At 66.7% G+C, this 25663-nt stretch overlaps 2 protein-coding genes across 4 annotated transcripts; one reads left to right on the top strand and one right to left on the bottom strand.

Moving 5' to 3' along the window:
- Window positions 1–629: 629 nt before the first annotated feature.
- CCDC120 (coiled-coil domain containing 120) lies at window positions 630–16252 on the top strand. 3 transcript variants are annotated; one of them, XM_043534384.1, is made up of 10 exons: window positions 630–1811; window positions 8393–8515; window positions 8788–8912; window positions 9485–9589; window positions 11704–11911; window positions 12439–12495; window positions 12835–13006; window positions 13172–13276; window positions 14092–14688; window positions 15280–16252. In XM_043534384.1, exons 2-10 carry the CDS (start codon window positions 8467–8469, stop codon window positions 15380–15382), a joined length of 1521 nt encoding a protein of 506 aa, XP_043390319.1. In that variant the 5' UTR covers window positions 630–1811; window positions 8393–8466; the 3' UTR covers window positions 15383–16252. The 3 variants fall into 3 exon arrangements, with proteins under 3 accessions (XP_043390319.1, XP_037744290.1, XP_043390320.1); XM_043534385.1 differs by lacking the exon at window positions 630–1811 and adding an exon at window positions 6083–6226; XM_037888362.2 differs by having other exon boundaries at window positions 631–1811; window positions 14092–16252.
- A 1744-nt stretch (window positions 16253–17996) lies between these two features.
- PRAF2 (PRA1 domain family member 2) lies at window positions 17997–21237 on the bottom strand. The gene is made up of 3 exons (XM_037888372.2): window positions 21020–21237; window positions 20035–20252; window positions 17997–19001 (listed from the first exon to the last, which is right to left on the bottom strand). Exons 1-3 carry the CDS (start codon window positions 21196–21198, stop codon window positions 18862–18864), a joined length of 537 nt encoding a protein of 178 aa, XP_037744300.1. The 5' UTR covers window positions 21199–21237; the 3' UTR covers window positions 17997–18861.
- Window positions 21238–25663: the final 4426 nt, after the last annotated feature.

The following is a 25663-nucleotide window of genomic DNA, read 5'->3' as shown; positions in this document are numbered from 1 at the left end:
CCCCCACAGCTCTGCCGGTGCCCCTCACTCCCGGCCCGCAGCCCCCTGCCCCCCACAGCCCTGGCCCCCCCACAGCTCTGCCGGTGCCCCTCACTCCCGGCCCGCAGCCCCCTGCCCCACACAGCCCTGGGCCCCCCCACAGCTCTGCCGGTGCCCCTCACTCCTGACCCACAGCTCCCTGCCCCCCACAGCCCTGGGACCCCCCCACAGCTCTGCCGGTGACCCTCACTCCCGACCCGCAGGGGCCCCCTAGGTCCGTATGGGGGTACAGTTGTAGCTGCAGTTCCAGGGTTGGCCAGCAGGGGTTGCTCTTACCAGACCTGGACTTGCCCAGGCCCCGCTGGGTTCTGACTGGGGTTACATGGGGGGACAGGCACAAGCCTCACGTGGATTTTCGGGGGTCCCACCCGTAAGCCCCTCGGGCTGAGCCCCCTTCTCTGTTCGCACATGTGTGTTTGTGAGTCTGCCGGTGTGTCCAACGGCACGTGGGGCTTGTGTCCCTGCGGGTGTCTCTGTCAGTGGTGGTTTGTGGGTTTGTGTGTGAGACTTGTTGCCGTGCGAGTGTGTGCACCTGTCAGTCATTGTTGTGCATGCAAGATTGTGTGTGTGTGTGTGCGCGTGCACACACCAGTTTTGTTGGGGGATGTGTGATCATGTTCCTCTCTGTGTGTATTGGTTGTTGTGGGGTTTGTGTGTGTGTGTGTGATTGTGCATCTCTACATATCAGTTGCCATGGTGCGATTGTGTAGCTCTTTGTGGGTCTCGGTTGTCATGGTGTGTGTCCGATTGTGTGTCTGTGTGTGTATCAGTTCTCGTGGTAGGTGTGTGTGATTGTGTTTGCCTGTTTATGTGTCAGTTGCCATGGTGTGTGCAGTTGTGTATCCGTGTGTATCAGCTGCCGTGCTGTGCGTCCAGCTGTGCGTCGCTGCGTGTATCAGCCATGGCGGTGTGGGTGGGACTGTGCATCTCTCTGGGTGTGTCGGTTGCCATGGTGTGCGTACGATGGTGCGTCTCTGGTTGTGTGTCAGACGGGGGGTGCAGTTGTCTCTCGGTGTGTATCAATTGTCACGGTGTGTCTGTGTGTGTGACTGCGCATCTGTGTGTGCAATTGTCTACCTGTGTATCAGTTGTGTGTGTGTGGGGGGGTTGGGATTGTGCATCTCTGTGTCTGCCAGTCGTCAGGCGGAGGAGGTGACTGTGTATCAGTTGTCCTGGTGTGTGTCGGTCAACACGGTGTGGGTGTCTGGCCAGCTCTGTGGTGTGGTGTGTGTACCCCCCTTACAGCCCCCCCTTACAGCCAATCTCTGCGTCACAACGGGCCCCGCCCCCTCCATTCCCTCCAGCGCCCCAAGGGTTAACCCCTGGAGCAGGCGAATTCGAATGACAACACACGCTGTGTGTGTGTGAGCTACACCCGGCCGGCCTGTGCGGGGGGGGCTACCCCCGGCCTGGGCAATGGGTCTCTGTCGGTGTTGCATCGGGAGCCGGTTTGCCAATGCTCAATAACCAGCCAGCAGCTGTCCGACTGTACAACCCCCCCTCCACGCACCCCCCCACTCCCTCCTCCGCCTGTTGGCAGCAGGGAGGGTGTGAAACAGGCGCAGGGGAGGTGTAGCCTGGGCAGTTTCAGCAGAAAAAGAGCTGGGATGGATCCGGGAACCAGCTGGATGGATTAAACCAGGGAGGGGGGGGAAGCTTGGGGACCCCCCCTTGCACCCCTGGACTGGGGCCTGACTCACACACAGACACACACAGGGCGGTTGTGCGTCCACCGATCCAGGAAGCAGAACAGCGCACTCCAGAGAGCAAAGGTAAGAGAGACCCCCCTGGAAAATAGGTTATAGGGGGACTGGCTGGCTCAGGGGGGCGGGAATGGGGCCTGGGGCCTGGGGCCTGTCCCCTCTAGGGGGCATTGGCTCCCATCCAGCCCCAGGGCGGGGGACTGGCTGGCTCAGGGGGGCAGGGAATGGGGCAGGGGCCTGTCCCCTCTAGGGGGCACCGGCTCCCATCCAGCCCCAGGGCAGGGGACTGGCTGGCTCAGGGGGGCAGGGAATGGGGCAGGGGCCTGTCCCCTCTAGGGGGCACCGGCTCCCATCCAGCCCCAGGGCGGGGGACTGGCTGGCTCATGGGGGCAGGGAATGGGGCCTGTCCCCTCCAGGGTGCATCGGCTCCCGTCCAGCCCTACGGCAGGGGACTGGCTGGCTCAGTGGGGTATGTGTGGAGTGGGATAAGCTCCCTCCTGGCCATAAGGGCCGGGCGCTGGGGGACACCGTGGGGTTGGGAGCAGGCTGGAGGGCAGGTGGGTGCTGTGCTGGGGGGGCTGGGGGGACTGGCAGAGCTTAGCTGGAACGTGTTCCTGAGGCCCTGTGCGTCCGCTCTGCCCCAGAGGTGGCTGCATCTCAGCGTCCGGCGAGGGCTCTGGTCCAGTGACAGGGGCAGTTGGGGTGGCTGATCTGAGGGTAACCGGAACTGGAAACAGGGGCAGGGGGGAGTTGATGCTGAGTTGCTAGCGGGCTAAAGTGGGGGGAGGGAGGGGCTGAGAGCCAGGACTCCTGGGTTCTCTCCCCAGCTCTGGGAGGGGAGTGGGGTCTAGTGGTTAGATTGGTGGGGGGGGGGGCTGGGAGCCAGGACTCCTGGGTTCTCTCCTTGGCTCTGGGAGGGGAGTAGGGTCTAGTGGCGAGTGCTGGGGGATGTGGGGGCTGGGAGCCAGGACTCCTGGGTTCCTGGGGCGTGGGGTTAACAATGCTTTGGCCTGGCTGCATGGCAGAGTGACCGACTTCCTGCGGCAGGGAGAGGTTGCTGCTGAATCTCCCTGGCCCAGCACCTCTCCTCACTCAGTGGGGCTGGCCGTGGTCTCTGGGGGCAGGGGGCATTTTAACCCTTTCAGCGCCAAAGAGGAAAGAGGGCCCCCCCCATCAATATGCACAGGCCAGAGGGGGGCTGGAGGGGCCCAGGCCCTGACTCAGGGATTGTCCCTGGACCCCTAAGCAACTTTTGAGTCAGCTGATTGCGCCAGCAACCGCCGAGTTGTTAATCCCAATTTTAATGAGAGTCAGGAAAATGGACAGACGCCCCTCCCTGCACTGAGCCGGGGAGAGAACCCAGGAGTCCGGGCTCCCAGCGCCCCCCCCCCCCCCCGCTCTAACCACTGGACCTCACTCCCCTCCCAGAGCAGGGTAGGAACCCAGGAGTCTGGGCTCCCAGCCCTCCCTGCTCTAACCACCAGACCCCGCTCCCCTCCCAGAGCCGGGGAGAGAACCCAGGAGTCCTGGCTGCCTTCTGATAGATGATTCATTCCTGGGCTGGTTATGCCGGGACTCTGGAATGCAGGAGGCCCGTCCGACTGGTGCCACCGGTGTCCTTGTGCCTTTGAGAGAGGAGGGAAAGTACGCCATGTAATTAGCTGGCGGGGTGTGTTGCAACTAACTCTGGGGCGGGGCAACCGGGAACCAGCTGCACAGGGACCATTTAGCCACCTTTGGGATGCAGCCACCTCTGGGGTGGGGCAGCTGGGAAAAGGCCGCACACAACACCGCACAGGGAGGGCTCGCCCAGCCCTGAGATGCAGCCACCTCTGGGGCAGGACAGCTGGGGAACAGCCGCACATAACGCCGCACAGGAATGGCTTGCCCGGCGCTGAGGTGCAGCCACCTCTGGGGTGGGGGGACTGGGGAACAGCTGCTGAAAGAGAAACACCCCGCTGCGGGAGGGGGTTCCGTTTTCTGGGGGCCAGCATCCCAAACAGTTTCCTTGAGCAGGAAACCCTGGTGAGTCCAGGGGTGAATTTCACACAGATCCTTTCCGGCTTTTCTGGCATTAAACCCTGTCAGCAAATGTTTGCTGGCACTGGGGGCGGCCCTGTGCTATGGGGGGGCTGCTTGGTTCAGCCCCTGGGTGGGGGACCAGGTAGGAACACAATAGGGGGATACCAGCAGGGGGCGCTCTCTCCTGGCAGTCAGGGCCAGGCACTGGGTTGGGGGGGGCTGTGGGGTGGAGGGCTGGGCAGGGGATGCTGTGGGGTAAATTCAGTGGGGCTGTGTGGAGCCTCAGGGGCACTGTGGGGTGGGTTCAGTGGGGCTGTGCTGTGGAGTGGGGCTGTGCTCTGGGGCACCTCCTCCCCCCTCGCTCTGTACCTGCCCAGGCCGCAGCCGGGAATGTGTGGGATGCCCCCTCCAGCCCTGCGCCATGGGGTGGGGGGCAGCACAAACAGGCCCTGCCAGCCCCGCAGCCACCGGGCCGGGGGTCCCCAAATACGTGGGGGGGAGCCCCTCAGTCCAGGGCATGGGCCAGGGTGCGGGACTGCTTAACCCCTGCAGCGCTTGCGGTTCCTGCCGGACGCCGGGGTTCTCTGGAGATTGTGTGTCGGTGTGTTACAGTGTGTGCTACCCTGCTTGTGTGTGTGTTGTGTTGGTGTGTCTCTGTGTCGTTGTGTCAGAGTGTGTTACCTTGTGTAGGTGTTACTGGGTGTGCATGTCGTGCTGTATTGTTTTGTGTGTGAGACTGTGGGGCGTTGGAGCGTGCTTTGCCTTGTGTGGTGTTACTGTCCGTGTGTTTTGTGTTGTATTGTTGCTTTAGCGTGTGTTGTGTTATAGTGTTACCTGGTGTAGGTGTTAGTCTGGGTGTGTGTTGGCTTGCGTACGTGTTGGTGCCTGGTGTGTACATCTGTTACCTTGTGTCTGTGTTGTGTGTACGTGAGTGTGTCTCTGTGTGAGAGAGGGCGAGATAAGTGTGTGTGTATCAGTGTGTGTGTAGCTCGGGTGTACTGTGTCTCACTCTGCATGTGGAGATCTCTGTGTGTATCACGGACGGGGTGTACTTGGGTGTGTCACGGCTGGTGTGTAGATCCCTGGGTGCGTGTCCCGGTGCGTGTGTCCCTGGCTGCATGTCCCAGGCTGTGTGTGTCCCTGGCGGCCTGTCCCTGGCTGTGCACATCCTGGGTGGTGTGTACCTGGGTGTGCGTGTCCTGGGTGGTGTGTCCCTGGGTGTGCGTGTCCGGGAACGGCAGGTGTGTCCCAGGCAGCCAGTCCCTGGCTGTGTGTGTCCCTGGCTGTGTGTCCCCGGTGGCCTGTACCTGGCTGTGTGTGTCCCTGGCGGCCTGTCCCTGGCTGTGCACGTCCTGGATGGTGTGTCCCTGGGTGTGCGTGTCTGGGAGCGGCAGGTGTGTCCCAGGCAGCCAGTCCCTAGCTGTGTGTGTCCCAGGCTGTGTGTGTCCCTGGCGGCCTGTCCCTGGCTGTGCACGTCCTGGATGGTGTGTCCCTGGGTGTGCGTGTCCGGGAGTGGCAGGTGTGTCCCTGGCTGTGTGTGTCCCTGGCTGTGTGTCCCCGGTGGCCTGTACCTGGCAGTGTGTGTCCCTGGTGGCCTGTCCCTGGCTGTGCACGTCCTGGGTGGTGTGTCCCTGGGTGTGCGTGTCCGGGAGTGGCAGGCATGTCCCAGGCAGCCAGTCCTTGGCTGTGTGTGTCCCTGGGTGTGTCTCCCCGGTGGCCTGTCCCTGGCTGTGTGTGTCCCTGGCGGTGTCCCCCCCCAGTGGCCTGTCCTTGTGAGTGTGTGTGCCTCCAGTGGCCTGTCCCTGGGTGTGTGTTTGTCCCTGGGTGTGTGTGTGTGTCCGGTGGCCTGTACCTGGCTGTGTGTGTGTCCTGGGGTGTGTGTCCCCCTGGGTGTGCGTGTCCAGGAGTGGCAGGCGTGTCTCAGGCAGCCAGTCCCTGGCTGTGTGTGTCCCTGGGTGTGTCCCCCCGGTGGCCTGTACCTGGCTGTGTGTGTGTCCAGGGGTGTGTGTGTCCCTGGTGGCCTGTCCCTGGCTGTGTGTGTCCCCGGTGGCCTGTCCCTGGGTGTGTGTGTCCCAGTGTGTGTGTGTGTCCCTGGGTGTGTGTCCCCGGTGGCCTGTACCTGGGTCTGTGTGTGTCCCCGGTGGCCTGTACCTGGCTGTGTGTGTGTCCCGGCTGGTGTGTCCCTGGCTGTGTGTGTGTCCCCAGTGGCCTGTACCTGGCTGTGTGTGTACCTGGTGGTGTGTCCCCCCCCCGGTGGCTTGTCCCTGGCTGTGTGTGGCCCTGGGTGTGTGTGTGTCCCCGGTGGCCTGTACCTGGCGGCGTGGCCCGGCCCCGGCGCGTCAGGGGTTAAAGGCGCGGCCCCGCCCCCACTCCCCGCCGTGGCCCCGGATCGCGGCACTTCGCTCCCAGCTCGTCGGGCTCGCGTGGGGGGGAGCTCGTCGCGCCCCCCCCCCGCCCCCCAGGTGAGTCCTGCCCCCAGCCGCTGTGCTTGCGGGGGAAACAGCCCCCCCAAGACCCTGAGAAAGGGGGGCAAAGGGAAAAGCCCCCCCAATCCCAGCCCCCCACGAGGGTCAGAGCCGCGAACTCGTGGAACAAAGTTAGAGTGGGGGGGGGCTGATCTAAGTCCCCCCGGGGTCACTCTAGAGTCACTCCTGATTGCAATGGGGTGGGGTCGGCTGCTGATCTCCTCTCCCCAGCACCGAACTGCCCCTCCCCTCCTCCGCCCCCCCAACACAATAAAACTTATCCCCCCCCCCGTGCTCTTAACTCCGACGTGGCTAGTGGGGTTAATGGCTGAGCTTGGGGATCACCTCTGGATTGGAAACTGGAACCCGGACTCCTGGGTTCTCCCCCTGGCTCTGGGAGGGGAGTGAGGGCTGGTGGGTTAGAGGGAGAGGGTGGGTCTGGGAGCCAGGACTCCTGGGTTCTCCCCCCGGCTCTGCGAGGGGAGTGGGGGCTGGTGGGTTAGAGCAGGGGGGGCTTGGGAGCCAGGACTCCTGGGTTCTCTCCCTGGCTCTGGGAGGGGAGTGGGGGTTGGGGGTGCTGGGAGCCAGGACTCCTGGGTTCTCTCCTCGGCTCTGCGAGGGGAGTGGGGCTGGTGGGTTAGAGTGGGGGGGGGTCTGGGAGCCAGGACTCCTGGGGTCTCTCCCTGGCTCTGGGAGGGGAGTGGGGGCTGGTGGGTTAGAGCTGGGGGGCTTGGGAGCCAGGACTCCTGGGTTCTCTCCCTGGCTCTGGGAGGGGAGTGGGGGTTGGGGGTGCTGGGAGCTAGGACTCCTGGGTTCTCTAGTGGGGGTGGGGGCGGAAGCTCCCGGGCTGGGGCAGCGCTGAAGGTGTTAGCAGGAAATTGCTCCTGTGAGGATCCCAGGAGGGGACCTGTCGAGTCCTGCCCGGGGCCGAGCTGGGGCTGCGGAATCAGACGAGCCCCAGGGGCCAGACGCTGTGACGTGCCGGTGTGGGGTGTCGCAAGGACTTCCGGTGGCCCCCCTGGCCCTGCCGGTGCCCCCCACTCCCGACCCGCAGCCCCCTGCCAGCCCAGCCCTGGGCCCCCAGCCCTGCCGGTGCCCCTCACTCCCAACCCGCAGCCCCCCTGCCAGCCCAGCCCTGGGCCCCCAGCCCTGCCGGTGCCCCCCACTCCCGACCCGCAGCCCCCTGCCAGCCCAGCCCTGGGCCCCCAGCCCCCCAGCCCTGCCGGTGCCCCACACTCCTGACCCGCAGCCCCCTGCCAGCCCAGCCCTGGGCCCCCAGCCCCCCAGCCCTGCCGGTGCCCCACACTCCTGACCCGCAGCCCCCTGCCAGCCCAGCCTAGGGGCTGTGGACAAGAACCATTCACGGAACAGGAATTCGCTGCCGTCCATTGAGGATCCTGAGCAACTTGCCCAGGACCCCTCCCCCTCCCGGACACCTGGGTCCCCATTCCAAATCCCTCCCTCCCCCCATCCCTGGGCTGGAGCCTGGCGGGCAGTTCTGGGAGGCGCGGACCCCATTTCTCCTGACGCCCCTCAGGGGCTAAGGTTGTTGTGATGGCGTTTAGGGGTACGGATCTGGACACCTGGGTCCCTGGCCCACCTCTGGGGGGCTGGGAGAGCTGGGGCGGGGCCTATTGTCAATCTTGCCCCCAGCCCTTTTGGGGCTGTGGGGCACCCCACAGAGGCCTGGTTCCCCCTGGTCCCTTTGTGGGAGGGGGGGCACACCCGCAGTTCTGCCTTTGGAGGGTCCTGTGTGATGGGGGTGGGGCAGAGATTATATGGCATGTTCCCTTTGGGAGGGATTGGGGTCTAGTGGTTACAGCAGGGGGGGCTGGGAGCCAGGACTCCTGGGTTCTCTCCCTGGACCTGCCCAGAAACCTCCTGGATGTTTCTTAGTGGCATTTGTCTCCTTTCTTTCCAGGTCCGAGGCCTTAGATTCCCCCCCACCCCCCTGACCATCGCAGGGCGAGGACTAGTAGTGGGAGGCAGGAATGGGGCCTTTCCCCTCTAGGGGGCACTGGCCCCAGGGTGGGGACTGGCTGGCTCGGGGGAGGGGTTGGATGGGGCCAGTGGGGCACTGTATGTGGTGGGGGGCAGCGGCCTGGCAAGGGGAAGTGCCCTGGGTCCCCCTCACCCCATCTCTCTCTCTCTCTCCCCCCACAGAGGTTGGGGATGGGAGCTCATGGCTCTTAGCCAGGCCTGACCCGGCCCCCCCGCGCTGCCCCCCTGGCCCCAGCATGGAGGTCAAAGGGCAGCTCATCACCTCCTCCAGTTACAGCTCAGCAGGTAATGGCCCCGCCCCCCTAGGACCCTGGACCCGCCCCCAATGACCCCCTCCTGCCCTGCCCTGACCCCCCCCAGCCCTTACCTTACCCCTTGTCCGACCCCACCCCCACAGAACTCCCCAGCCTGCCCATGCCTCCCCCCCCACATATCCCTTTCCTGGCTGTGACCCCCACATCCTCCTGTCTCCCCCCCGCAACTCTGACCCCTCCCCATCTCCCCCCCACACCCCCATCAGCTGTGACCCCCGTCTCCTCTCTCCCACCCCCGCGCAGATGCCCTGGTGCGGGAACCCAGCTTGCGGCTGCGGCTGCAGGAGCTGCTGGAGCGGCAGCGGGGCCTGCGGGAGGCGCTGGGGCTGCGGGTCGCCGAGCTGCGCCGGCTCTGTCTGCAGGAGGCCGTGAGTATCCGGGACCCCTCCCGCGTGCCAGCCCTGCCTGGGAGTTAACGCAGTGCCTTGGTAGCTGCATAGCTATAGTAGGCTATTATCCTTCTCTGCCTCTCCCCCTTCAGCGCCAAGGGGGATTTGAACCTGGACCGTCCCCTCTAGATCTGAGGGAGCCGTGTCGCGAGCTGTGCAGGCATGGTAGGCTCTTATCCTGCTCCGTCCCATCAGCAGTAGTAGGTTGCTATCCATGGTCTCCAGCCCTCCCCAGGATTTGAACCCACAACCTGGAGCGGCTCCCTATGCTGCCCCTAGATTTAATGGCGTGACCCCATTAGCTGTGTTGCTCGAGTAGGTTGTTCTCCATTTCCCCCCATCAGCGGCAGTGGGTTGTTATCCTCCTCTCCAGCGTGATCTGAACCCACAACCTGTCGTGCGGTGCAGCTCTGTTAGCCGCATACCAAGAGTAGGCTATTCTCCTTCTCCATCCCCTCCCCTCCGGCAGTAGTAGGTTGTTATCTTCTGCCATTAGCTGCATAGCGACAGCAGGCTGTTCTCCTAAGGCTTGTGCCCCTGCCTGCCCCCAGGAGCTGACAGGGAAGCTGCCCCCCGAGTACCCGCTGGAGCCGGGGGAGAGACCCCACCCCGTCCGGAGAAGAGGGGTGCCTGCCCACCGGGGACCTGGAGCTGAGGTGAGGAGGAGCCTGGGGGGGGTGGGGCTGGGGGGACAGGAAAGAGGGGGTGGGCTTGTGGGGAAGGGGGGGCATGGAGGAGTTGGGAGGGGGGCTGTGGCTGGGTGTGGGGGGGGCACACAGTCTCTAACCCCGCGTCCCCCCAGGCGCTAGCGTGGGAGCTGTGCTGGGAGCCAGGAGGACTGGGGGGGGGGGCAGTGGGAGCCGGGGGGGGTGCAGTCTCTAACCCCCTTTCCCCCAGGCGCTGGCGTGGGAGCTGTGCCGGGAGCCGGGGGAGGGGCTGTGGGAGCCGGGGGGGGCGCCGTCTCTAACCCCCCGTCCCCCCAGGCGCTGGCGTGGGAGCTGTGCCGGGAGCCGGGGGAGGGGCTGTGGGAGCCGGGGGGCGCAGTCTCTAACCCCCTTTCCCCCAGGCGCTGGCATGGGAGCTGTGCCGGGAGCCGGGGGAGGGGCGGTGGGAGCCGGGGGGGCGCCGTCTCTAACCCCCCGTCCCCCCAGGCGCTGGCGTGGGAGCTGTGCCGGGAGCCGGGGGGGGTGGTGGGAGCCGGGGGAGGCGGTGGGAGCCAGGGGGCGCAGTCTCTAACCCCCCGTCCCCCCAGGCGCTGGCGTGGAAGCTGTGCCGGGAGCCGGGGGGGGCGGTGGGAGCCGGGGGGCGCAGTCTCTAACCCCCCCTCCCCCCAGGCGCTGGCGTGGGAGCTGTGCCGGGAGCCGGGGGGATTGGGGGAGGCGGGGGGTGCCGGGGGGCGCAGTCTCTAACCCCCCCTCCCCCCAGGCGCTGGCGTGGGAGCTGTGCCGGGAGCCGGGAGGATTGGGGGAGGCGGTGGGAGCCGGGGGGGCACAGTCTCTAACCCCCCGTCCCCTCAGGCGCTGGCGTGGGAGCTGTGCCGGGAGGACTGGTGGGGGCAGTGGGAGCCGGGGGGGCGCAGTCTCTAACCCCCCCTCCCCCCAGGCGCTGGCGTGGGAGCTGTGCCGGGAGCCGGGGGGGGAGGTGGGAGCCGGGGGAGGCGGTGGGAGCCGGGGGGCGCAGTCTCTAACCCCCCGTCCCCCCAGGCGCTGGCGTGGGAGCTGTGCCGGGAGCCGGGGGGGGGCTGTGGGAGCCGGGGGGTGCAGTCTCTAACCCCCCCGTCCCCCCAGGCGCTGGCGTGGGAGCTGTGCCGGGAGCCGGGAGGACTGGGGGGGGCGGTGGGAGCCGGGGGGCGCAGTCTCTAACCCCCCCTCCCCCCAGGCGCTGGCGTGGGAGCTGTGCCGGGAGCCGGGAGGATTGGGGGAGGCGGTGGGAGCCGGGGGGCGCAGTCTCTAACCCCCCCTCCCCCCAGGCGCTGGCGTGGGAGCTGTGCCGGGAGCCGGGGGGGAGGCGGTGGGAGCCGGAGGGCGCAGTCTCTAACCCCCCGTCCCCCCAGGCGCTGGTGAGGGAGCTGTGCCGGGAGCCGGGAGGATTGGGGGAGGCGGTGGGAGCCGGGGGGCGCAGTCTCTAACCCCCCCTCCCCCCAGGCGCTGGCGTGGGAGCTGTGCCGGGAGCCGGGAGGATTGGGGGAGGCGGTGGGAGCCGGGGGGGCACAGTCTCTAACCCCCCGTCCCCTCAGGCGCTGGCGTGGGAGCTGTGCCGGGAGGACTGGTGGGGGCAGTGGGAGCCGGGGGGCGCAGTCTCTAACCCCCCCTCCCCCCAGGCGCTGGCGTGGGAGCTGTGCCGGGAGCCGGGGGGGGAGGTGGGAGCCGGGGGAGGCGGTGGGAGCCGGGGGGCGCAGTCTCTAACCCCCCGTCCCCCCAGGCGCTGGCGTGGGAGCTGTGCCGGGAGCCGGGGGGGGCTGTGGGAGCCGGGGGGTGCAGTCTCTAACCCCCCCGTCCCCCCAGGCGCTGGCGTGGGAGCTGTGCCGGGAGCCGGGAGGACTGGGGGGGGCGGTGGGAGCCGGGGGGCGCAGTCTCTAACCCCCCCTCCCCCCAGGCGCTGGCGTGGGAGCTGTGCCGGGAGCCGGGGGGGAGGCGGTGGGAGCCGGAGGGCGCAGTCTCTAACCCCCCGTCCCCCCAGGCGCTGGTGAGGGAGCTGTGCCGGGAGCCGGGAGGATTGGGGGAGGCGGTGGGAGCCGGGGGGCGCAGTCTCTAACCCCCCGTCCCCCCAGGCGCTGGCGTGGGAGCTGTGCCGGGAGCTGGCCGTGCAGCGGCAGGTGGTGGAGGCCGCGCGGCGCCTGGCCCTGGCCCCGGAGCTGTCGGATCAGCAGCGGCGCCGGCGCCGGCAGGTCCAGGCCGAGGCCGCCCAGCGCCTGCGGGAGCTGGAGGGGCAGCTGGGGGAGACGCGGGCCCGGCTGGGGGCCCCCCGGGGAGTGCACGGTGAGAGAGACCCCCCCCCATCCCAGCATCCCAACCCCCCGAAATCTCCGGGCCCCTCACTCTGGACCTCCCCACCGTCCCTGAGCCCCCCGGGCCTGACCCCATGGGGCACACCCTGAGAACCAGAGCCCCCCGAACGCCCCCACAGGCCCCCTTCTCTCCCTGACACCCCCATAGTCCCTTGGATACCCCCAGACCCCCCCAAATGCCTTCACAGCCCCCTTTTTTTCCCAGATGCCCCCCTAGCCCCTCGGACACCCCTCTTCTCCCTCATCACCCCTCCTGAGTTCCTGTCCCCTGACCCCCCGCCAAGCCCCTCGGTCGCCCCTGACCCCCCCGCCCGGCCTCCCCCTCACTGCCCCCGCTGCATTCATGACCGCCAGCATGCCAGAGATTTTCAGAAGGGGGGGATGTTCCAGCACCCCCAAGTCTGTTAAGAGGGGTGGGGGGGATTGCAGTCTTGGGGGGGCTGTCACCGGCGGGGGCTTATAGGGGACTGACCCATCTCCCTGTTTCCATTCCCCAAGATGAGGCGTTCACCTCCGAGAACAGCTCCCTCTCCGAATCGGCCAGTCACGAGAACAGTGAGTGTGTCAGGACACCTGGGTTCTCTCCCTGACTCTGGGAGGGGAGTGGGGGCTAGTGGTTAGAGCGGGGGGGGGCTGGGAGCCTGGACTCCTGGGTTCTCTCCCTGGCTCTGGGAGAGGAGTGGGGGCTAGTGGTTAGAGCGGGGGGGCCTGGGAGCCAGGATGCCTGGGTTCTCTCCCTGGCTCTGGGAGGGGAGTGGGGTCTGGTGCTGAGGGGGCAGGGCCCCCGGACAGGTGGGGTGTGGTGGGGTGGGATAGAGTGCAGGTGGGGTGGAGAGCTTGGCTTGCAGCCCGGACTCCTGGGTTCCACCCCTTGCCTTGCGTTCTCTCCTCCAGACGACCCCCACGGTTTCCACCCGCCCAAGGTGGGCCCCTCGTCCCCCCGCAGCCGGGATCACTTCCGCGCCGTGTCCGGCAGCCCCGACCGCCGGCCTGGCTGGCGAGGGCCCCCCACGGAGCTGGGTGGGGGGGCCGCCAGCCGCCGCAGCTCGCTAGCCAGCCCTACCAGGTGGGTACAGGCCAGTCCCCCCCCGCAACCCGCTCCTCACACCCCTGGTCTCCCCTGCTGCCTCCCGCTCCCCCCATTTACCCCCCCCCCCCAGCCAGTGGGGTTCCCCCAGCCCCCCATCCGGCCAGGCCCAGCTGGTCTCAGGTTTTGTTTGCTCCCCCTCAGCCCGAGTCGGACCCTGCCCCGGAGCGTGTCCAGCTTTGAGGGCCGGAGCGTCCCAGCGACCCCGGTTCTCACCCGGACCATCTGCAGCGGGAGCCACAATGTCAGGTACCGGAGCAGAGCGCCCCCTAACGCCCCCCCCAGCCCCGCCTGGGGGAGAGCGCCCCCCCTCCCCGGCCCCCCCCCGGCCCTGCCTGGGGGAGAGCGCCCCCCTCCCCGGGGCCCTGCCCGGCACCGCCCGGGGGAGAGCGCCCCCTAGTGCCCCGCCTGGGGGAGAGCGCCCCCCTCCCCGGGGCCCTGCCCGGCACCGCCCGGGGGAGAGTGCCCCCTAGCGCCCCACCCGGGGGAGAGCGCCCCCTAGTGCCCCGACTGGGGGAGAGCGCCCCCCCTCCCCGGGGCCCTGCCCGGCACCGCCCGGGGGAGAGCGCCCCCTAGTGCCCCGACTGGGGGAGAGCGCCCCCCCTCCCCGGGGCCCCGCCCGGCCCCGCCCGGGGGAGAGCGCCCCCTAGCGCCCTGCCCGGGGCCCTGCCCGGCCCCGCCCGAGGGAGAGCGCCCCCTAGTGCCCCGCCCGGGGCCCCGCCCGGCCCTGCCTGGGGGAGAGCGCCCCCTAGCCACCCCCTGCCCCATGGTGCCCCACAGTGCCCAGACCTGCCTGGGGAGAGCGCCGTCTGCCGAGCCCCGCACCTGACCCCCGCAGCACAGCGACCCCCCCGTGCGTCTCCGCTTCACCCCTCGGTCTCCCGTCCTGCTTAGCGGGAGTTGGGCAGGATCTGTCTAGGTGGGGGCGTGACGTTGGGTTTTGGGGTTGGGGGGTGAATTGGGGGGCTCTGGGGGTCACTTTGGAGGCAGTGGTACTTAATTTGGGGTGCCTGCTATGCCCCACCCCTCACTAACCCCCCCTTTTCTTTGTGCCCGCCCCCCAGGCCGGACGCCCCCCCAGCCACCCGTCAGTGGTCGGGGAGCCAGGACTCCCAGCTCGGCCCCCCCAGCCGGGACCCCAGCGCCGACCGGGCCCCCCCAGCCTTCGCCGCCCGCACCCGCCGCAGCAACAGCTCGGAGGCCCTGATCGAGCGGGGGGCCCCCCCCGAAGACCCCCCTTTCCGGGGCCCCCCCCGGCCCCCCTACGCCGAGATCCTCCTGGACTATTACCTGGAGCGCCAGTGCTGGCCGGCGGGAGACCACCTCTCGCGCCGCGATGCCCCCCCGCCTCCCGGCTGGGGGTACCCCGAGAGCCCCCTGCCACGCCGGGCAGGGCGCGCCAAGTCCTGTGGGCCCCCTCCCCAGAGCCAGCCGCCGCCCCCGGCCCCCCAGCGCCCGCCCCGGGCCGTCCACAAGGCCTTGGCCCTGGAGGGGCTCCGGAACTGGTACCTGCGGAATGCCGGGGGAGCGGGGGGGGCCCCCCCACCCCGGGACAGGAGAGGGGGGCCCCCCCGTGGCTGGCCCGAACCCCCCCCCCGGCCGGAGACGGGGGGCTACCTGCCCCATTCGCTGAGCTACGCTGGGCAGCCGCTGCAGGGCAGGTATGGGCGTCGGGGGGGCTGGCAGCCCTGAGTTAAGGTTGGGGGCTAGGGGACCGACCCCCCCCCTCAGAATCAGCCCCCCCCCATCGCTCCCCCGCAGCAGGGGTACACCAGCCAGAGGGGGTTGTTTGGGGGGCGGGGGAGGCTCATGCGTCTCTTGCTAGGGCGTCGGCCGTTCATCGGCTGCCCCCCTCCCCACCTGCATGGGCTGTGTTGGGGGAAAGGACCCAGGCGTCCGAGAGGTGTGGGGGTGTGTGTGTGTGTCGGGGGGGTTAAGGACCCAGGCGTCTGACTTGGCTGCAGGGTTGGGGCATGGGGGACCCCGGTGTTGGTGCGGGAGGCAGGAAAGGACCCAGGCATCCGGCTCTGCTCCCTGGAGTTGGGGGGAGGGGGCAGCAAGAAGGGACCCAGGCGTCCGGGGAAGGGTGACTCTCTCTGCTATGACTTAATCCTTCTCCCCCCTGCACCTTCCTCTGGCTAATCTCTCTCTTTCTCTTTCTCTCTCTCTCTTCCCCCCACATCTCTCCCCCCACATCTGTCTCCCCACCCCACACGTCTGTCTGTCTGTCTGTCTGTGCCTCTGTCCGGCAGACCCTTCGCAGACCTCCTCTACCCGGACGGGCCCGGCGCCCCCTCCCCCAGCCTGGGCCCCCCCTTGGATGTGGAGAGACACCCCCCAGGGACGCTGGTCTGACCTCCGTGTGGGGAGGCAGGGACAGCCAGGGGTTAATCTCACATGGGGGGACGCTCCCCTGCTGGACGGGGGTGTGTGTGGCATCAGGCGGATTAGATGCGGGGGGAGATTGACACAACCTCCCCGCTAGGGTGGTGTGGGGCACGGATTCTCCCCCCCCCCATGGGTTGAGACGACCCCCCCAGCAACCTCAATCTCCCCCCTGCCCACATTCAGATATGGGGGACAGGTCCTGGCTGGGGAATCGGCCACCAACTGAACTCCCATTACCACTGGCACTAACCGCCCCCCCCAACCCTCCCCTTTCTAAAAGTCTGGACATACACCCCCCCCGCCCCACCCAACACCTATCAGCTCCCTGACACCCCCCTCATGTTCCCTCCCCCGCGTCTGGCCATACCCCCCACACCACATCCCTCTCCCCAAACTGAGACAGATGCTCCCCTTCCCCGCCCCCATCCAGTGAGCCCCTCCCAAAACAGCCCCCCACTCCTGTCCGGCTCAATTAGGAAACGAACTCAAACTCTCGACATTCCAGCCCTGGCCGGCGTCCGGTGGATTTTCCTTTAAAAGTTACACACAAGAAGAAGGTCACTTTTTTTTTTTCCTTTTCCCGCTGGATTTTATTTGGGGGGAACTGGAAGGTGGCGGGGGGGGGGGGGGGGATTCTACCTCCCAGGTCCCATCCCCCCCCCACACACACCTCCCATGATCCACGTGTTAGTAGTGACGGGCACCAGCATGCGACGGGCTCTGGACGTCGACTTCGCCCCGTTCCCAGCGCGTGGATTGTAACGGGAATTTCTTTGGCAAATGTCAAACTGGTCACTGTGCAGAACGGGGTTTGTATAATACAGAGCGCAAAGGCGAGGCTGTGGCATGGTGGCTTGGCTGGGCAGGAGCGGGGGGGCGCTGGCCGGGGGGGGACGGGGAAGGCATTTCCGACCAGTTGGGGAGAAACGTCCCAAAATGTGATGCCTGCCTGAGTCTGCAGAGAGCCTGCGCCGATTGCTCACAGAGGAGTGAACTGCCCTGGGGATAACCGATCCCTGCCTGGCTCTGCAGAGAGTCTGCGCCGATCGCTCGCAGAGGAGTGAACCGATCCCTGCCTGGCTCTGCAGAGAGCCCGCGCTGCTCGCTCGCAGAGGAGTGAACCGATTCCTGCCTGGCTCTGCAGAGAGCCCGCGCCGATCGCTCGCAGAGGAGTGAACCGATCCCTGCCTGGCTCTGCAGAGAGCCTGAGCCGATCGCTCGCAGAGGAGTGAACTGATCCCTGCCTGGCTCTGCAGAGAGTCTGCGCCGATCGCTCGCAGAGGAGTGAACCGATCCCTGCCTGGCTCTGCAGAGATCCTGAGCCGATCGCTCGCAGAGGAGTGAACCGATCCCTGCCTGGCTCTGCAGAGATCCCGAGCCGATCGCTCGCAGAGGAGTGAACTGATCCCTGCCTGGCTCTGCAGAGAGTCTGCGCCGATGGCTCACAGAGGAGTGAACCGATCCCTGCCTGGCTCTGCAGAGATCCCGAGCCGATCGCTCGCAGAGGAGTGAACCGATCCCTGCCTGGCTCTGCAGAGAGCCTGAGCCGATCGCTCGCAGAGGAGTGAACCGATCCCTGCCTGGCTCTGCAGAGATCCCGAGCCGATCGCTCGCAGAGGAGTGAACCGATCCCTGCCTGGCTCTGCAGAGATCCCGAGCCGATCGCTCGCAGAGGAGTGAACCGATCCCTGCCTGGCTCTGCAGAGATCCCGAGCCGATCGCTCGCAGAGGAGTGAACTGTCCTTAGGCCAGGTCTACACTACAGACTTAAATCGGTATAACTATGTCGCTTCGGGGTGTGAAAAATCTACCCCCCCCCCCCCCCCGAGCAACATAGTGACCTCGACCTAACCCCCCCGTGTAGACAGTGCTAGGTCGGTGGAAGAACTTCTCCTTTCGCCATAGCTACCGCCTCTGGGGCAGGTGGATTAACGATGGGAGAGCGCGCAAGGGCGTGAGCCACTCACTGCCTCCAAATGGGGCACTAAATGCCCCCCTCCCAGCAGGACATACAGCATGCATCAGGACGGAGACTGCCCCGCTCCCTCCCAAAACCAGCAAATTACCAGGGGATCCCACTTCTCCCACTAATGCCCCTGGCAGTGCCCTTCTGGCTTTTTTTCTTTGCTAAAAACCTCGGGGGGAAATCCATGAGGCAAAGGGTTCCACAGATTAACTTTAAAAAGCATGCTCCCTTGGGTCAGTGACATCTCACATCAGAAGGGACCAGAGTGATCCTCCAGTGTGACCTGCCCTGTCTCACACAGGCCAGAGAACTGCCCCCCAATAATTCCTCGAGCAGAACTTTGAATTCTGTTGGATTTCCTTCTAGTGGCTTTGGGAGACCCTACATAAACCAAGTAAAAAATGCCCCCGGCTATGGTGTAAAAGAAAACCTGGATTATTCCAGGTTTTCAGGGGATTTATTCATTGTTTGTGCACAACTTCTCCCCCCCACACACACACCATAAACCCTTGAGCTAGCCAGACCCCCCCACCCTGGGACCAGACTAGACCCAGCGCCCCCTAGCGGGGGAAGGCCCTGTGCCCCATTTCCCGCCCCCTCAAAGCTATGCAAGCATTTATTGCAACAAATGGCACAGAATTTTTATTAGAACAGTTGTTTTTGCTCCTTAAATAAATAGAAGGAGTTGTGGATAAATACTCAGCGCCAGATGCAGCATCCCACTGAATCCTCAGTGCCCCCTTGGGGTCCCCCTTGAATACACCCCCTCCCACTGCCCCAGCCCTCCCAGTGTTAAAGCCCCTTGTTTCTTTCGTTGCTGTACAAACAGGGTATTTCGGTAGGGCCTACATAAACAGATCTAGGGGGGTTGGTCCCTGGGTCAAATCATGTGGCAGTTAGTTCCACAGGCTAACCACTCCCCCTTCTCTGCTAAATTCTCCATGCCCCTGGGTCAAAACATGTGGTCGTTCAAATGATTACCCAGCTCTCAGCCCCTTGCTGGGCCAAATCATGTAGTGGGGTAGTTCCACAGGCCATTCTCCCCTCTGCCAAATCATGTGGAAGGTAGTTCCACAGGTTAACCATAGTTCACCCTCCTCCTGTTAAGCTCTCCAGGCCTCTGGGTTAAATCATGTGGTTGGTAGTTCCATATGTAAACCATAGCCTGTTCTCCCCTGCTAAAGTCTTCGGACCTTGGGATCAAATCATCTGGCAAGTAGTTCCATAGCTCCCCTGCCCCCCTCCACAGCTAAACTATCTGGTCCTCTGTAACGAATCATGTGGCAGGTAGTTCCACAAGTTAGCCGTACCTGATCCCCTACCCTACTCCGATTTCAAGGCCCTGGCTCGACTCAGAGGGACGCTGCATCTTCATGGTAGTGAGCGTGTGCGTGTAGGAGAGTAGTGAAGCGCAGGCCCGAGGCAACGGTGAGGGGCTGGTGGGAAGGACGGAGGTGGGGGGGGGGGTCCGTCTCGCTCCTTAAGAGCCAGCTTCTTGTTCCTGGCCCATCGCCTCCAACAGTAGCCCCATGGGCGTCCTCTTCAGCCCAATGCTCTCGATCTTGTTCTCGATTTTATTCTTGAGGTTCCGGAGGCGAAAGGAGGCGTGGATCAGAATCACTGCAAGTGGCGGTGGGGGGGGAAAGCGAGAAAGTGGGGGGGGGGGCTGAAAGCGTCCCCGTCACTTGCTGAGAGCAGCCCCCGGCCCCCGCAACCCAAGTCCTGCGACACAGCAAGGCTGCAAGTCGCTCCCCCCTGCCGCAGCTCGGCTGCGTCTGCCGTGCAGGGAGTGTTTGCATGCAACCTCCCACCGCGAAAGCCGCCCCGGGGCGGGGCCTGCAGGCAGGGATGCTGCGGCGAGAACACGTGGGCCGCACCCCCGCCCGCTGGCAAAAGGAGGCAGCAGCATGGGGTCTGCCTAGGTGGATGCGCCTCTGACATGCAACCGAGCAGCGACGGCCCCCAAGGCTCTTGCGGCTAAACCGCAGGGGCCTGCTGCGGGCAGGGATGCTCCCGCTGGCACGGAGCGGCCCCCGCGGGCCCAGCCGCCGCAGCGGGAATGCAGCTACAATGCCGCGGCCCCCCGCAAGAGGCTGGCGCACCGGGCAGCGCCTGCAGGCAGGGGGGCTTGCAGCAGGGCCCCCGAGCGCAGCGCTGCAGGAGCCGTTCCTCGGAGATGCAACCGCCCGCAGCAGGAAGGCTGCAGGAAGGGCCCTGCCGGGAAGGCCTTGGAAATGCAACTGCCCTCCAGGGTGGGGGCTGCATGCATGGATGTGGCAGCAAGGAAGTGGCAGCTGCGCCCCCCCCCCTTGCCCTCCCCGCGCCAGTATGCAGCCTGTGACCCATTGATCTGACCCCCCCCGTCCATGCACTGTGTTCACCCCCTGCCTCCCCAACCTCCCCCACTTTACTCACCCCCCATCAATCCCACTTCCCCCAATCAACCCCACTCCATGCCCCCACCTCCCTGATCTCTGCTCCCCTATGTGTCCCCACCCCCAAATTCTACCCCAGCAAACCTGGCCCTCTTCCCCGGTGCTACCCTGCCCCACAGCATTCCCCAGGCCCTACTTAACCTGACCCCGTAGATTCCACACCCCCGTCAGCCCTGCCTCAACCCCCCACCTGCCGCCCATCCCTCCCCCCGACTCACTGGAGATGGGCAGGGTGACTGTCAGCAGGAAGACCCTCGAGCCCCCCAGCAGGGACACCAGGCCGTAGGCGCTCCCCAGCACGGCCAGGAGGCTGGCGCCCGGGTAGCTGCGCCGGAAGCGCCGAATTGGAGCCTTGTTCTCGGCCGCCCAGACGAAGGCGACGAAGACGAGGGTCACGGCGGAGCCAGAAAGCAGGGTGTGCAGGGGCCGGAAATACCTGTGGGGACAGGGCAGAGTGAGGACCCAGGAGTCTGGGCGCCCACATTCTGCATTGACCCTACCCTCACGCCTTGCACCCCCCCCCCCCCCCCGGAGCATGCCCAGCCCCCAACCGCTTGCATTGACCCCACGGGGAGCAGGCACGGCCCCCTCACCCCTTGCAATGACCCCCCTGAGAGCATTGCACAGCCCCCCCACCCCTTGCACTGACTCCCCCGGAGCATGCATAGCCCCCTCCCCCCTTGCACTGACCCCCCCCCCGAGCATACACCGCCCCCCTTGCATAGAGCATGCCCAGCCCTCAACCGCTTGTACCAACCCCCTGGGGAGCATGCATGGCCCCCCATCCCTTGCACTGACACACCCCACGAAGCATTACACGGCCACCTCACCCCTTGCACTGACCACCCCGGAGCATGCACGGACCCTCCAGAACATGCACTGACCCCCCGGAACATGCACTGACCTCCACCCCTTGCACTGACCCCCCCCCGTAGCATGCAAAGCACCACACTCCTTGCATTGACCCCCCCGGAGCATACAAGGCCCCCAACCCCTTGCTCGGACGCCCCGGAACATGCACGGACCCCCCCAGAGCATGCACTGACCCCCCCGTAGCATGCAAAGCCCCACACTCCTTGCGCTAACCCCCCCCCCGTAGCATGCACGGACCCCCCCTTGCACTGACCCCACCCGGGAGCATGCACGGCCCCCCCCTTGCACTGACTCCCCCGGAGCATGCCCTGCCCCCCCGCCGGCGCTCACCCCCCCAGCAGCAGCGCCAGCCCCAGGCCCAGCCCGTAGTTGCTCTGGTAATACAGCAGGTTGTTGAGGACCCGGTTCCTCCAGCGCTGCGGGTCGCGCGGGTCCGGGGCCGCCAGGCGCGCGGGGCCCAGCAGGAAATCGCCCAGCGCCCGCAGCGGGGGCGGCCGCACCTCGGACATCTTCAGCGCCGGCGGGAGGGGGGGACTACAGCCCCCGGCATGCACCGCGCCGCCCCCGCCCGCCGCGGCGCCGCCTGGGAAATGGAGTCCTGGAGGCTGCAGCAGGGGAGAGCGGAACAAAAGTGGGCTGGGGCTGGGAGCCCGGACTCCTGGGTTCTCTCCCCGGCTCTGGGAGGGGAGCGGGGTCTACTGATTAGAGTGGGGGGGGGTTGGGAGCCCGGACTCCTGGGTTCTCTCCCCGGCTCTGGGAGGGGGCGGGGTCTAGTGATTAGAGTGGGGGGGCTGGGAGCCCGGACTCCTGGGTTCTCTCCCCAGCGCTGGGAGGGGAGCCTGGTCTAGTGGTTAGAGCGGGGGTTGGGGGCCCGGACTCCTGGGTTCTCTCCCCGGCTCCTGGTACGATCTCAAGCAGGATTCCAACCCCCCCTCTGCCCAGTTCTCACCTAATTGTTCTGCAACCGGCTACCGCTGCCCCCACCCCAGCCCCAGCAGTGGTCGCATCAGTTGCTGCTGCGCTGCCCCATACGTATGTGGGTCCCTGCTGCTAACTGGGGGTGGGGAGCCCTGATCTGTCTGTGGGGGTGTTGACTAAGCAGGCGGTCGGGCGGAGCTGCCGGGGGGGGGGGTCGGTTGTGGGTGTGGGGGGCAGGGCATGGGGTGCTGTAGGGTGGGGGTTGGTGGGTGTGGGGGGCGGGGCACAGGGGTGCTGTAGGGTGGGGGTTGGTGGGTGTGAGGGGGAAGGGCATAGGGGTGCTGTAGGGTGGGGGTTGGTGGGTGAGGGGGGCAGGGCACAGGGCTGCTGTAGGGTGGGGGATGGTGGGTGTGGGGGGCAGGGCACAGGGGTGCTGTAGGGTGGGGGTTGGTGGGTGTGGGGGCAGGGCACAGGGGTGCTCTAGGGTGGGGGTTGTGGGTGTGGGGGGGAAGGGCATAGGGGTGCTGTAGGGTGGGGGTTGGTGGGTGTGGGGGCAGGGCACAGGGGTGCTGTAGGGTGGGGGTTGTGGGTGTGGGGGCAGGGCATAGGGGTGCTGCAGGGTGGGGGTTGTGGGTGTAGGGGGCAGGGCATAGGGGTGCTGTAGGGCGGGGGTTGTGGGTGTGGGGGGCAGGGCATAGGGGTGCTGTAGGGTGGGGGTTGGTGGGTGTGAGGGGCGGGGCATAGGGGTGCTGTAGGGTGGGGGTTGTGGGTGTGGGGGGCAGGGCATAGGGGTGCTGTAGGGCGGGGGTTGTGGGTGTGGGGGGCAGGGCATAGGGGTGCTGTAGGGCGGGGGTTGTGGGTGTGGGGGGCAGGGCATAGGGGTGCTGTAGGGTGGGGGTTGGTGGGTGTGAGGGGCGGGGCACAGGGGTGCTGTAGGGTGGGGGTTGGTGGGTGTGGGGGGCAGGGCACAGGGGTGCTGTAGGGTGGGGGTTGTGGGTGTGGGGGGAAGGGCATAGGGGTGCTGTAATGGGGGTTGTGGGTGTGAGGGACAAGGCATGGGGTGCTGTGGTGTGGGGGGCAGGGCATAGGGTTCTGTAGGGTAGGGGTTGGTGGGTGTGGGGGCAGGGCATAGGGGTGCTGTAGGGTGGGGGTTGGTGGGTGTGGGGGCAGGGCATAGGGGTGCTGTAGGGTGGGGGTTGGTGGGTGTGGGGTGGAAGGGCATAGGGCTGCTGTAGGGTGGGGGTTGGTGGGTGTGGGGGCAGGGCATGGGGTGCTGTAGGGTGGGGGTTGGTGGGTGTGGGGGGGAAGGGCATAGGGCTGCTGTAGGGTGGGGGTTGGTGGGTGTGGGGGCAGGGCATAGGGCTGCTGTAGGGTGGGGGTTGTGGGTATGGGGGGCGGGGCATAGGGCTGCTGTAGGGTGGAGGTTGGTGGGTGTGAGGGGCGGGGCATAGGGCTGCTGTAGGGTGGGGGTTGTGGGTGTGGGGGGCAGGGCACAGGGGTGCTGTAGGGCGGGGGTTGGTGGGTGTGGGTGTGGGGGGAAGGGCATGGGGTGCTGTAGGGTGGGGGTTGGTGGGTGTGAGGGGCGGGGCACAGGGGTGCTGTAGGGTGGAGGTTGGTGGGTGTGAGGGGCGGGGCATAGGGGTGCTGTAGGGTGGGGGTTGTGGGTGTGGGGGGCGGGGCATAGGGGTGCTGTAGGGTGGGGGTTGGTGGGTGTGGGGGGGAAGGGCATAGGGCTGCTGTAGGGTGGGGGTTGGTGGGTGTGGGTGTGGGGGGGAAGGGCATAGGGGTGCTGTAGGGTGGGGGATGGTGGGTGTGGGGGGCAGGGCACAGGGGTGCTGTAGGGCGGGGTTGGTGGGTGTGGGGGGTAGGGCATAGGGGTGCTGTAGGGTGGGGGTTGTGGGTGTGGGGGGCAGGGCACAGGGGTGCTGTAGGGTGGGGGTTGGTGGGTGTGGGGGGGCAGGGCATAGGGCTGCTGTAGGGTGGGGGTTGGTGGGTGTGAGGGGCGGGGCATAGGGGTGCTGTAGGGTGGAGGTTGGTGGGTGTGGGGGCAGGGCATAGGGGTGCTGTAGGGTGGGGGTTGGTGGGTGTGGGGTGGAAGGGCATAGGGCTGCTGTAGGGTGGGGGTTGTGGGTGTGGGGGGTAGGGCATAGGGGTGCTGTAGGGTGGGGGTTGGTGGGTGTGGGGGGCAGGGCATAGGGCTGCTGTAGGGTGGGGGTTGGTGGGTGTGAGGGGCGGGGCATAGGGCTGCTGTAGGGTGGGGGTTGGTGGGTGTGGGGGCAGGGCATGGGGTGCTGTAGGGTGGGGGTTGTGGGTGTGGGGGGTAGGGCATAGGGCTGCTGTAGGGTGGGGGTTGTGGGTGTGGGGGGTAGGGCATAGGGCTGCTGTAGGGTGGAGGTTGGTGGGTGTGAGGGGCGGGGCATAGGGGTGCTGTAGGGTGGGGGTTGCTGGGTGTGGGGGGCAGGGCACAGGGGTGCTGTAGGGTGGAGGTTGGTGGGTGTGGGGGGTAGGGCATAGGGGTGCTGTAGGGTGGGGGTTGGTGGGTGTGGGGGGCGGGGCATAGGGGTGCTGTAGGGTGGGGGTTGGTGGGTGTGAGGGGCGGGGCATAGGCGTGCTGTAGGGTGGGGGTTGGTGGGTGTGGGGGGCAGGGCATAGGGCTGCTGTAGGGTGGGGGTTGTGGGTATGGGGGGCGGGGCATAGGGCTGCTGTAGGGTGGGGGCTGTGGGTGTGGGGGGCGGGGCATAGGGCTGCTGTAGGGTGGGGGTTGTGGGTGTGAGGGGCGGGGCATAGGGCTGCTGTAGGGTGGAGGTTGGTGGGTGTGAGGGGCGGGGCATAGGGCTGCTGTAGGGTGGGGGTTGGTGGGTGTGGGGGGCGGGGCATAGGCGTGCTGTAGGGTGGGGGTTGGTGGGTGTGGGGGGTAGGGCATAGGGCTGCTGTAGGGTGGGGGTTGGTGGGTGTGAGGGGCGGGGCATAGGCGTGCTGTAGGGTGGGGGTTGGTGGGTGTGGGGGGTAGGGCATAGGGGTGCTGTAGGGTGGGGGTTGGTGGGTGTGAGGGGCGGGGCATAGGGGTGCTGTAGGGTGGAGGTTGCTGGGTGTGGGGGGCGGGGCATAGGGCTGCTGCAGGGTGGGGGTTGCTGGGTGTGGGGGGCAGGGCACAGGGGTGCTGTAGGGCGGGGATTGGGGGGGCAGTGCCGGGCATGGGGGAGGTCCTGCAGGGGATGTTGTGCAATGTTGAGGGGCCGCTGCCAGGAGCAAGGGAGAGAAACGGGCCGCGGAGAGGAGGACGGGAGCCTGGTTCGCTGCCCCCCCCACCACCTACCCCAAGCGATAGAAGGACACAGGTCACTGAGCGGACGAGTGCGGCAGAGTCCAGGAGCGAAGGAACGAGGCAGCCTCTTGGGCAAACGAGTGCGGCCGCTCTCCGGAGCGAGGGAACGAGACAGCCCTAGCAGAGGAGTACGGGAGTGAATCACCCCAGCAGAGCACAGGAGCGAGGGAACAGGACAGGCCCAGCGGAGGAGGAGTGTGGGAGCGAGGGAAGAAGACGGGCCCGGCAGAGGAGGAGAACCGGAATGAGAGAACAATTCAGGCCCTGTGGAGGAGTGTGGGAGCGAGGGAACGGCGGAGGAGGAGAACCGGAATGAGAGAATGATTCAGGCCCTTTGGAGGAGTCTGGGAGCGAGGGAACGAGACGGGCCCGGCGGAGGAGTAGTGTGGGAGCAAGGGAAGAAGATGGGCCCAGCGGAGGAGGAGAACCGGAATGAGAGAATGATTCAGGCCCTGTGTAGGAGTCTGGGAGTGAGGGAATGAGACGGGCCCGGCGGAGGAGGAGTGTGGGAGCGAGGGAACGAGACGGGCCCGGTGGAGGAGGAGAACCGGAATGAGAGAACGATTCAGGCCCTGTGGAGGAGTCTGGGAGCAAGGGAACGAGACAGGCCTGGCGGAGGAGGAGTGTGGGAGCGAGGGAAGAAGACGGGCCCAGTGGAGGAGGAGAACCGGAATGAGAGAATGATTCAGGCCCTGTGGAGGAGTCTGGGAGCAAGGGAATGAGACGGGCCT

This window comes from Chelonia mydas, chromosome 23, assembly GCF_015237465.2.
Source record: "Chelonia mydas isolate rCheMyd1 chromosome 23, rCheMyd1.pri.v2, whole genome shotgun sequence".
In the NCBI taxonomy this organism is placed as follows: Eukaryota; Metazoa; Chordata; order Testudines; family Cheloniidae; genus Chelonia; species Chelonia mydas.
This window is presented reverse-complemented; position numbering and strand designations above follow the sequence as displayed.

Coding starts and splice junctions, on each gene's coding strand:
- CCDC120 (XM_043534384.1), top strand. CDS start 8,467: ATGGAGGTCAAAGGGCAGCTCATCACCTCCTCCAGTTACAGCTCAGCA. Junction 9,590..11,703: donor ACCGGGGACCTGGAGCTGAG/GTGAGGAGGAGC, acceptor CCGTCCCCCCAG/GCGCTGGCGTGGGAGCTGTG. Junction 12,496..12,834: donor ATCGGCCAGTCACGAGAACA/GTGAGTGTGTCA, acceptor TCTCTCCTCCAG/ACGACCCCCACGGTTTCCAC.
- PRAF2 (XM_037888372.2), bottom strand. CDS start 21,198: ATGTCCGAGGTGCGGCCGCCCCCGCTGCGGGCGCTGGGCGATTTCCTG. Junction 20,253..21,019: donor CTGGCGCTGCTGCTGGGGGG/GTGAGCGCCGGC, acceptor CTGTCCCCACAG/GTATTTCCGGCCCCTGCACA. Junction 19,002..20,034: donor AGTCACCCTGCCCATCTCCA/GTGAGTCGGGGG, acceptor CGCCACTTGCAG/TGATTCTGATCCACGCCTCC.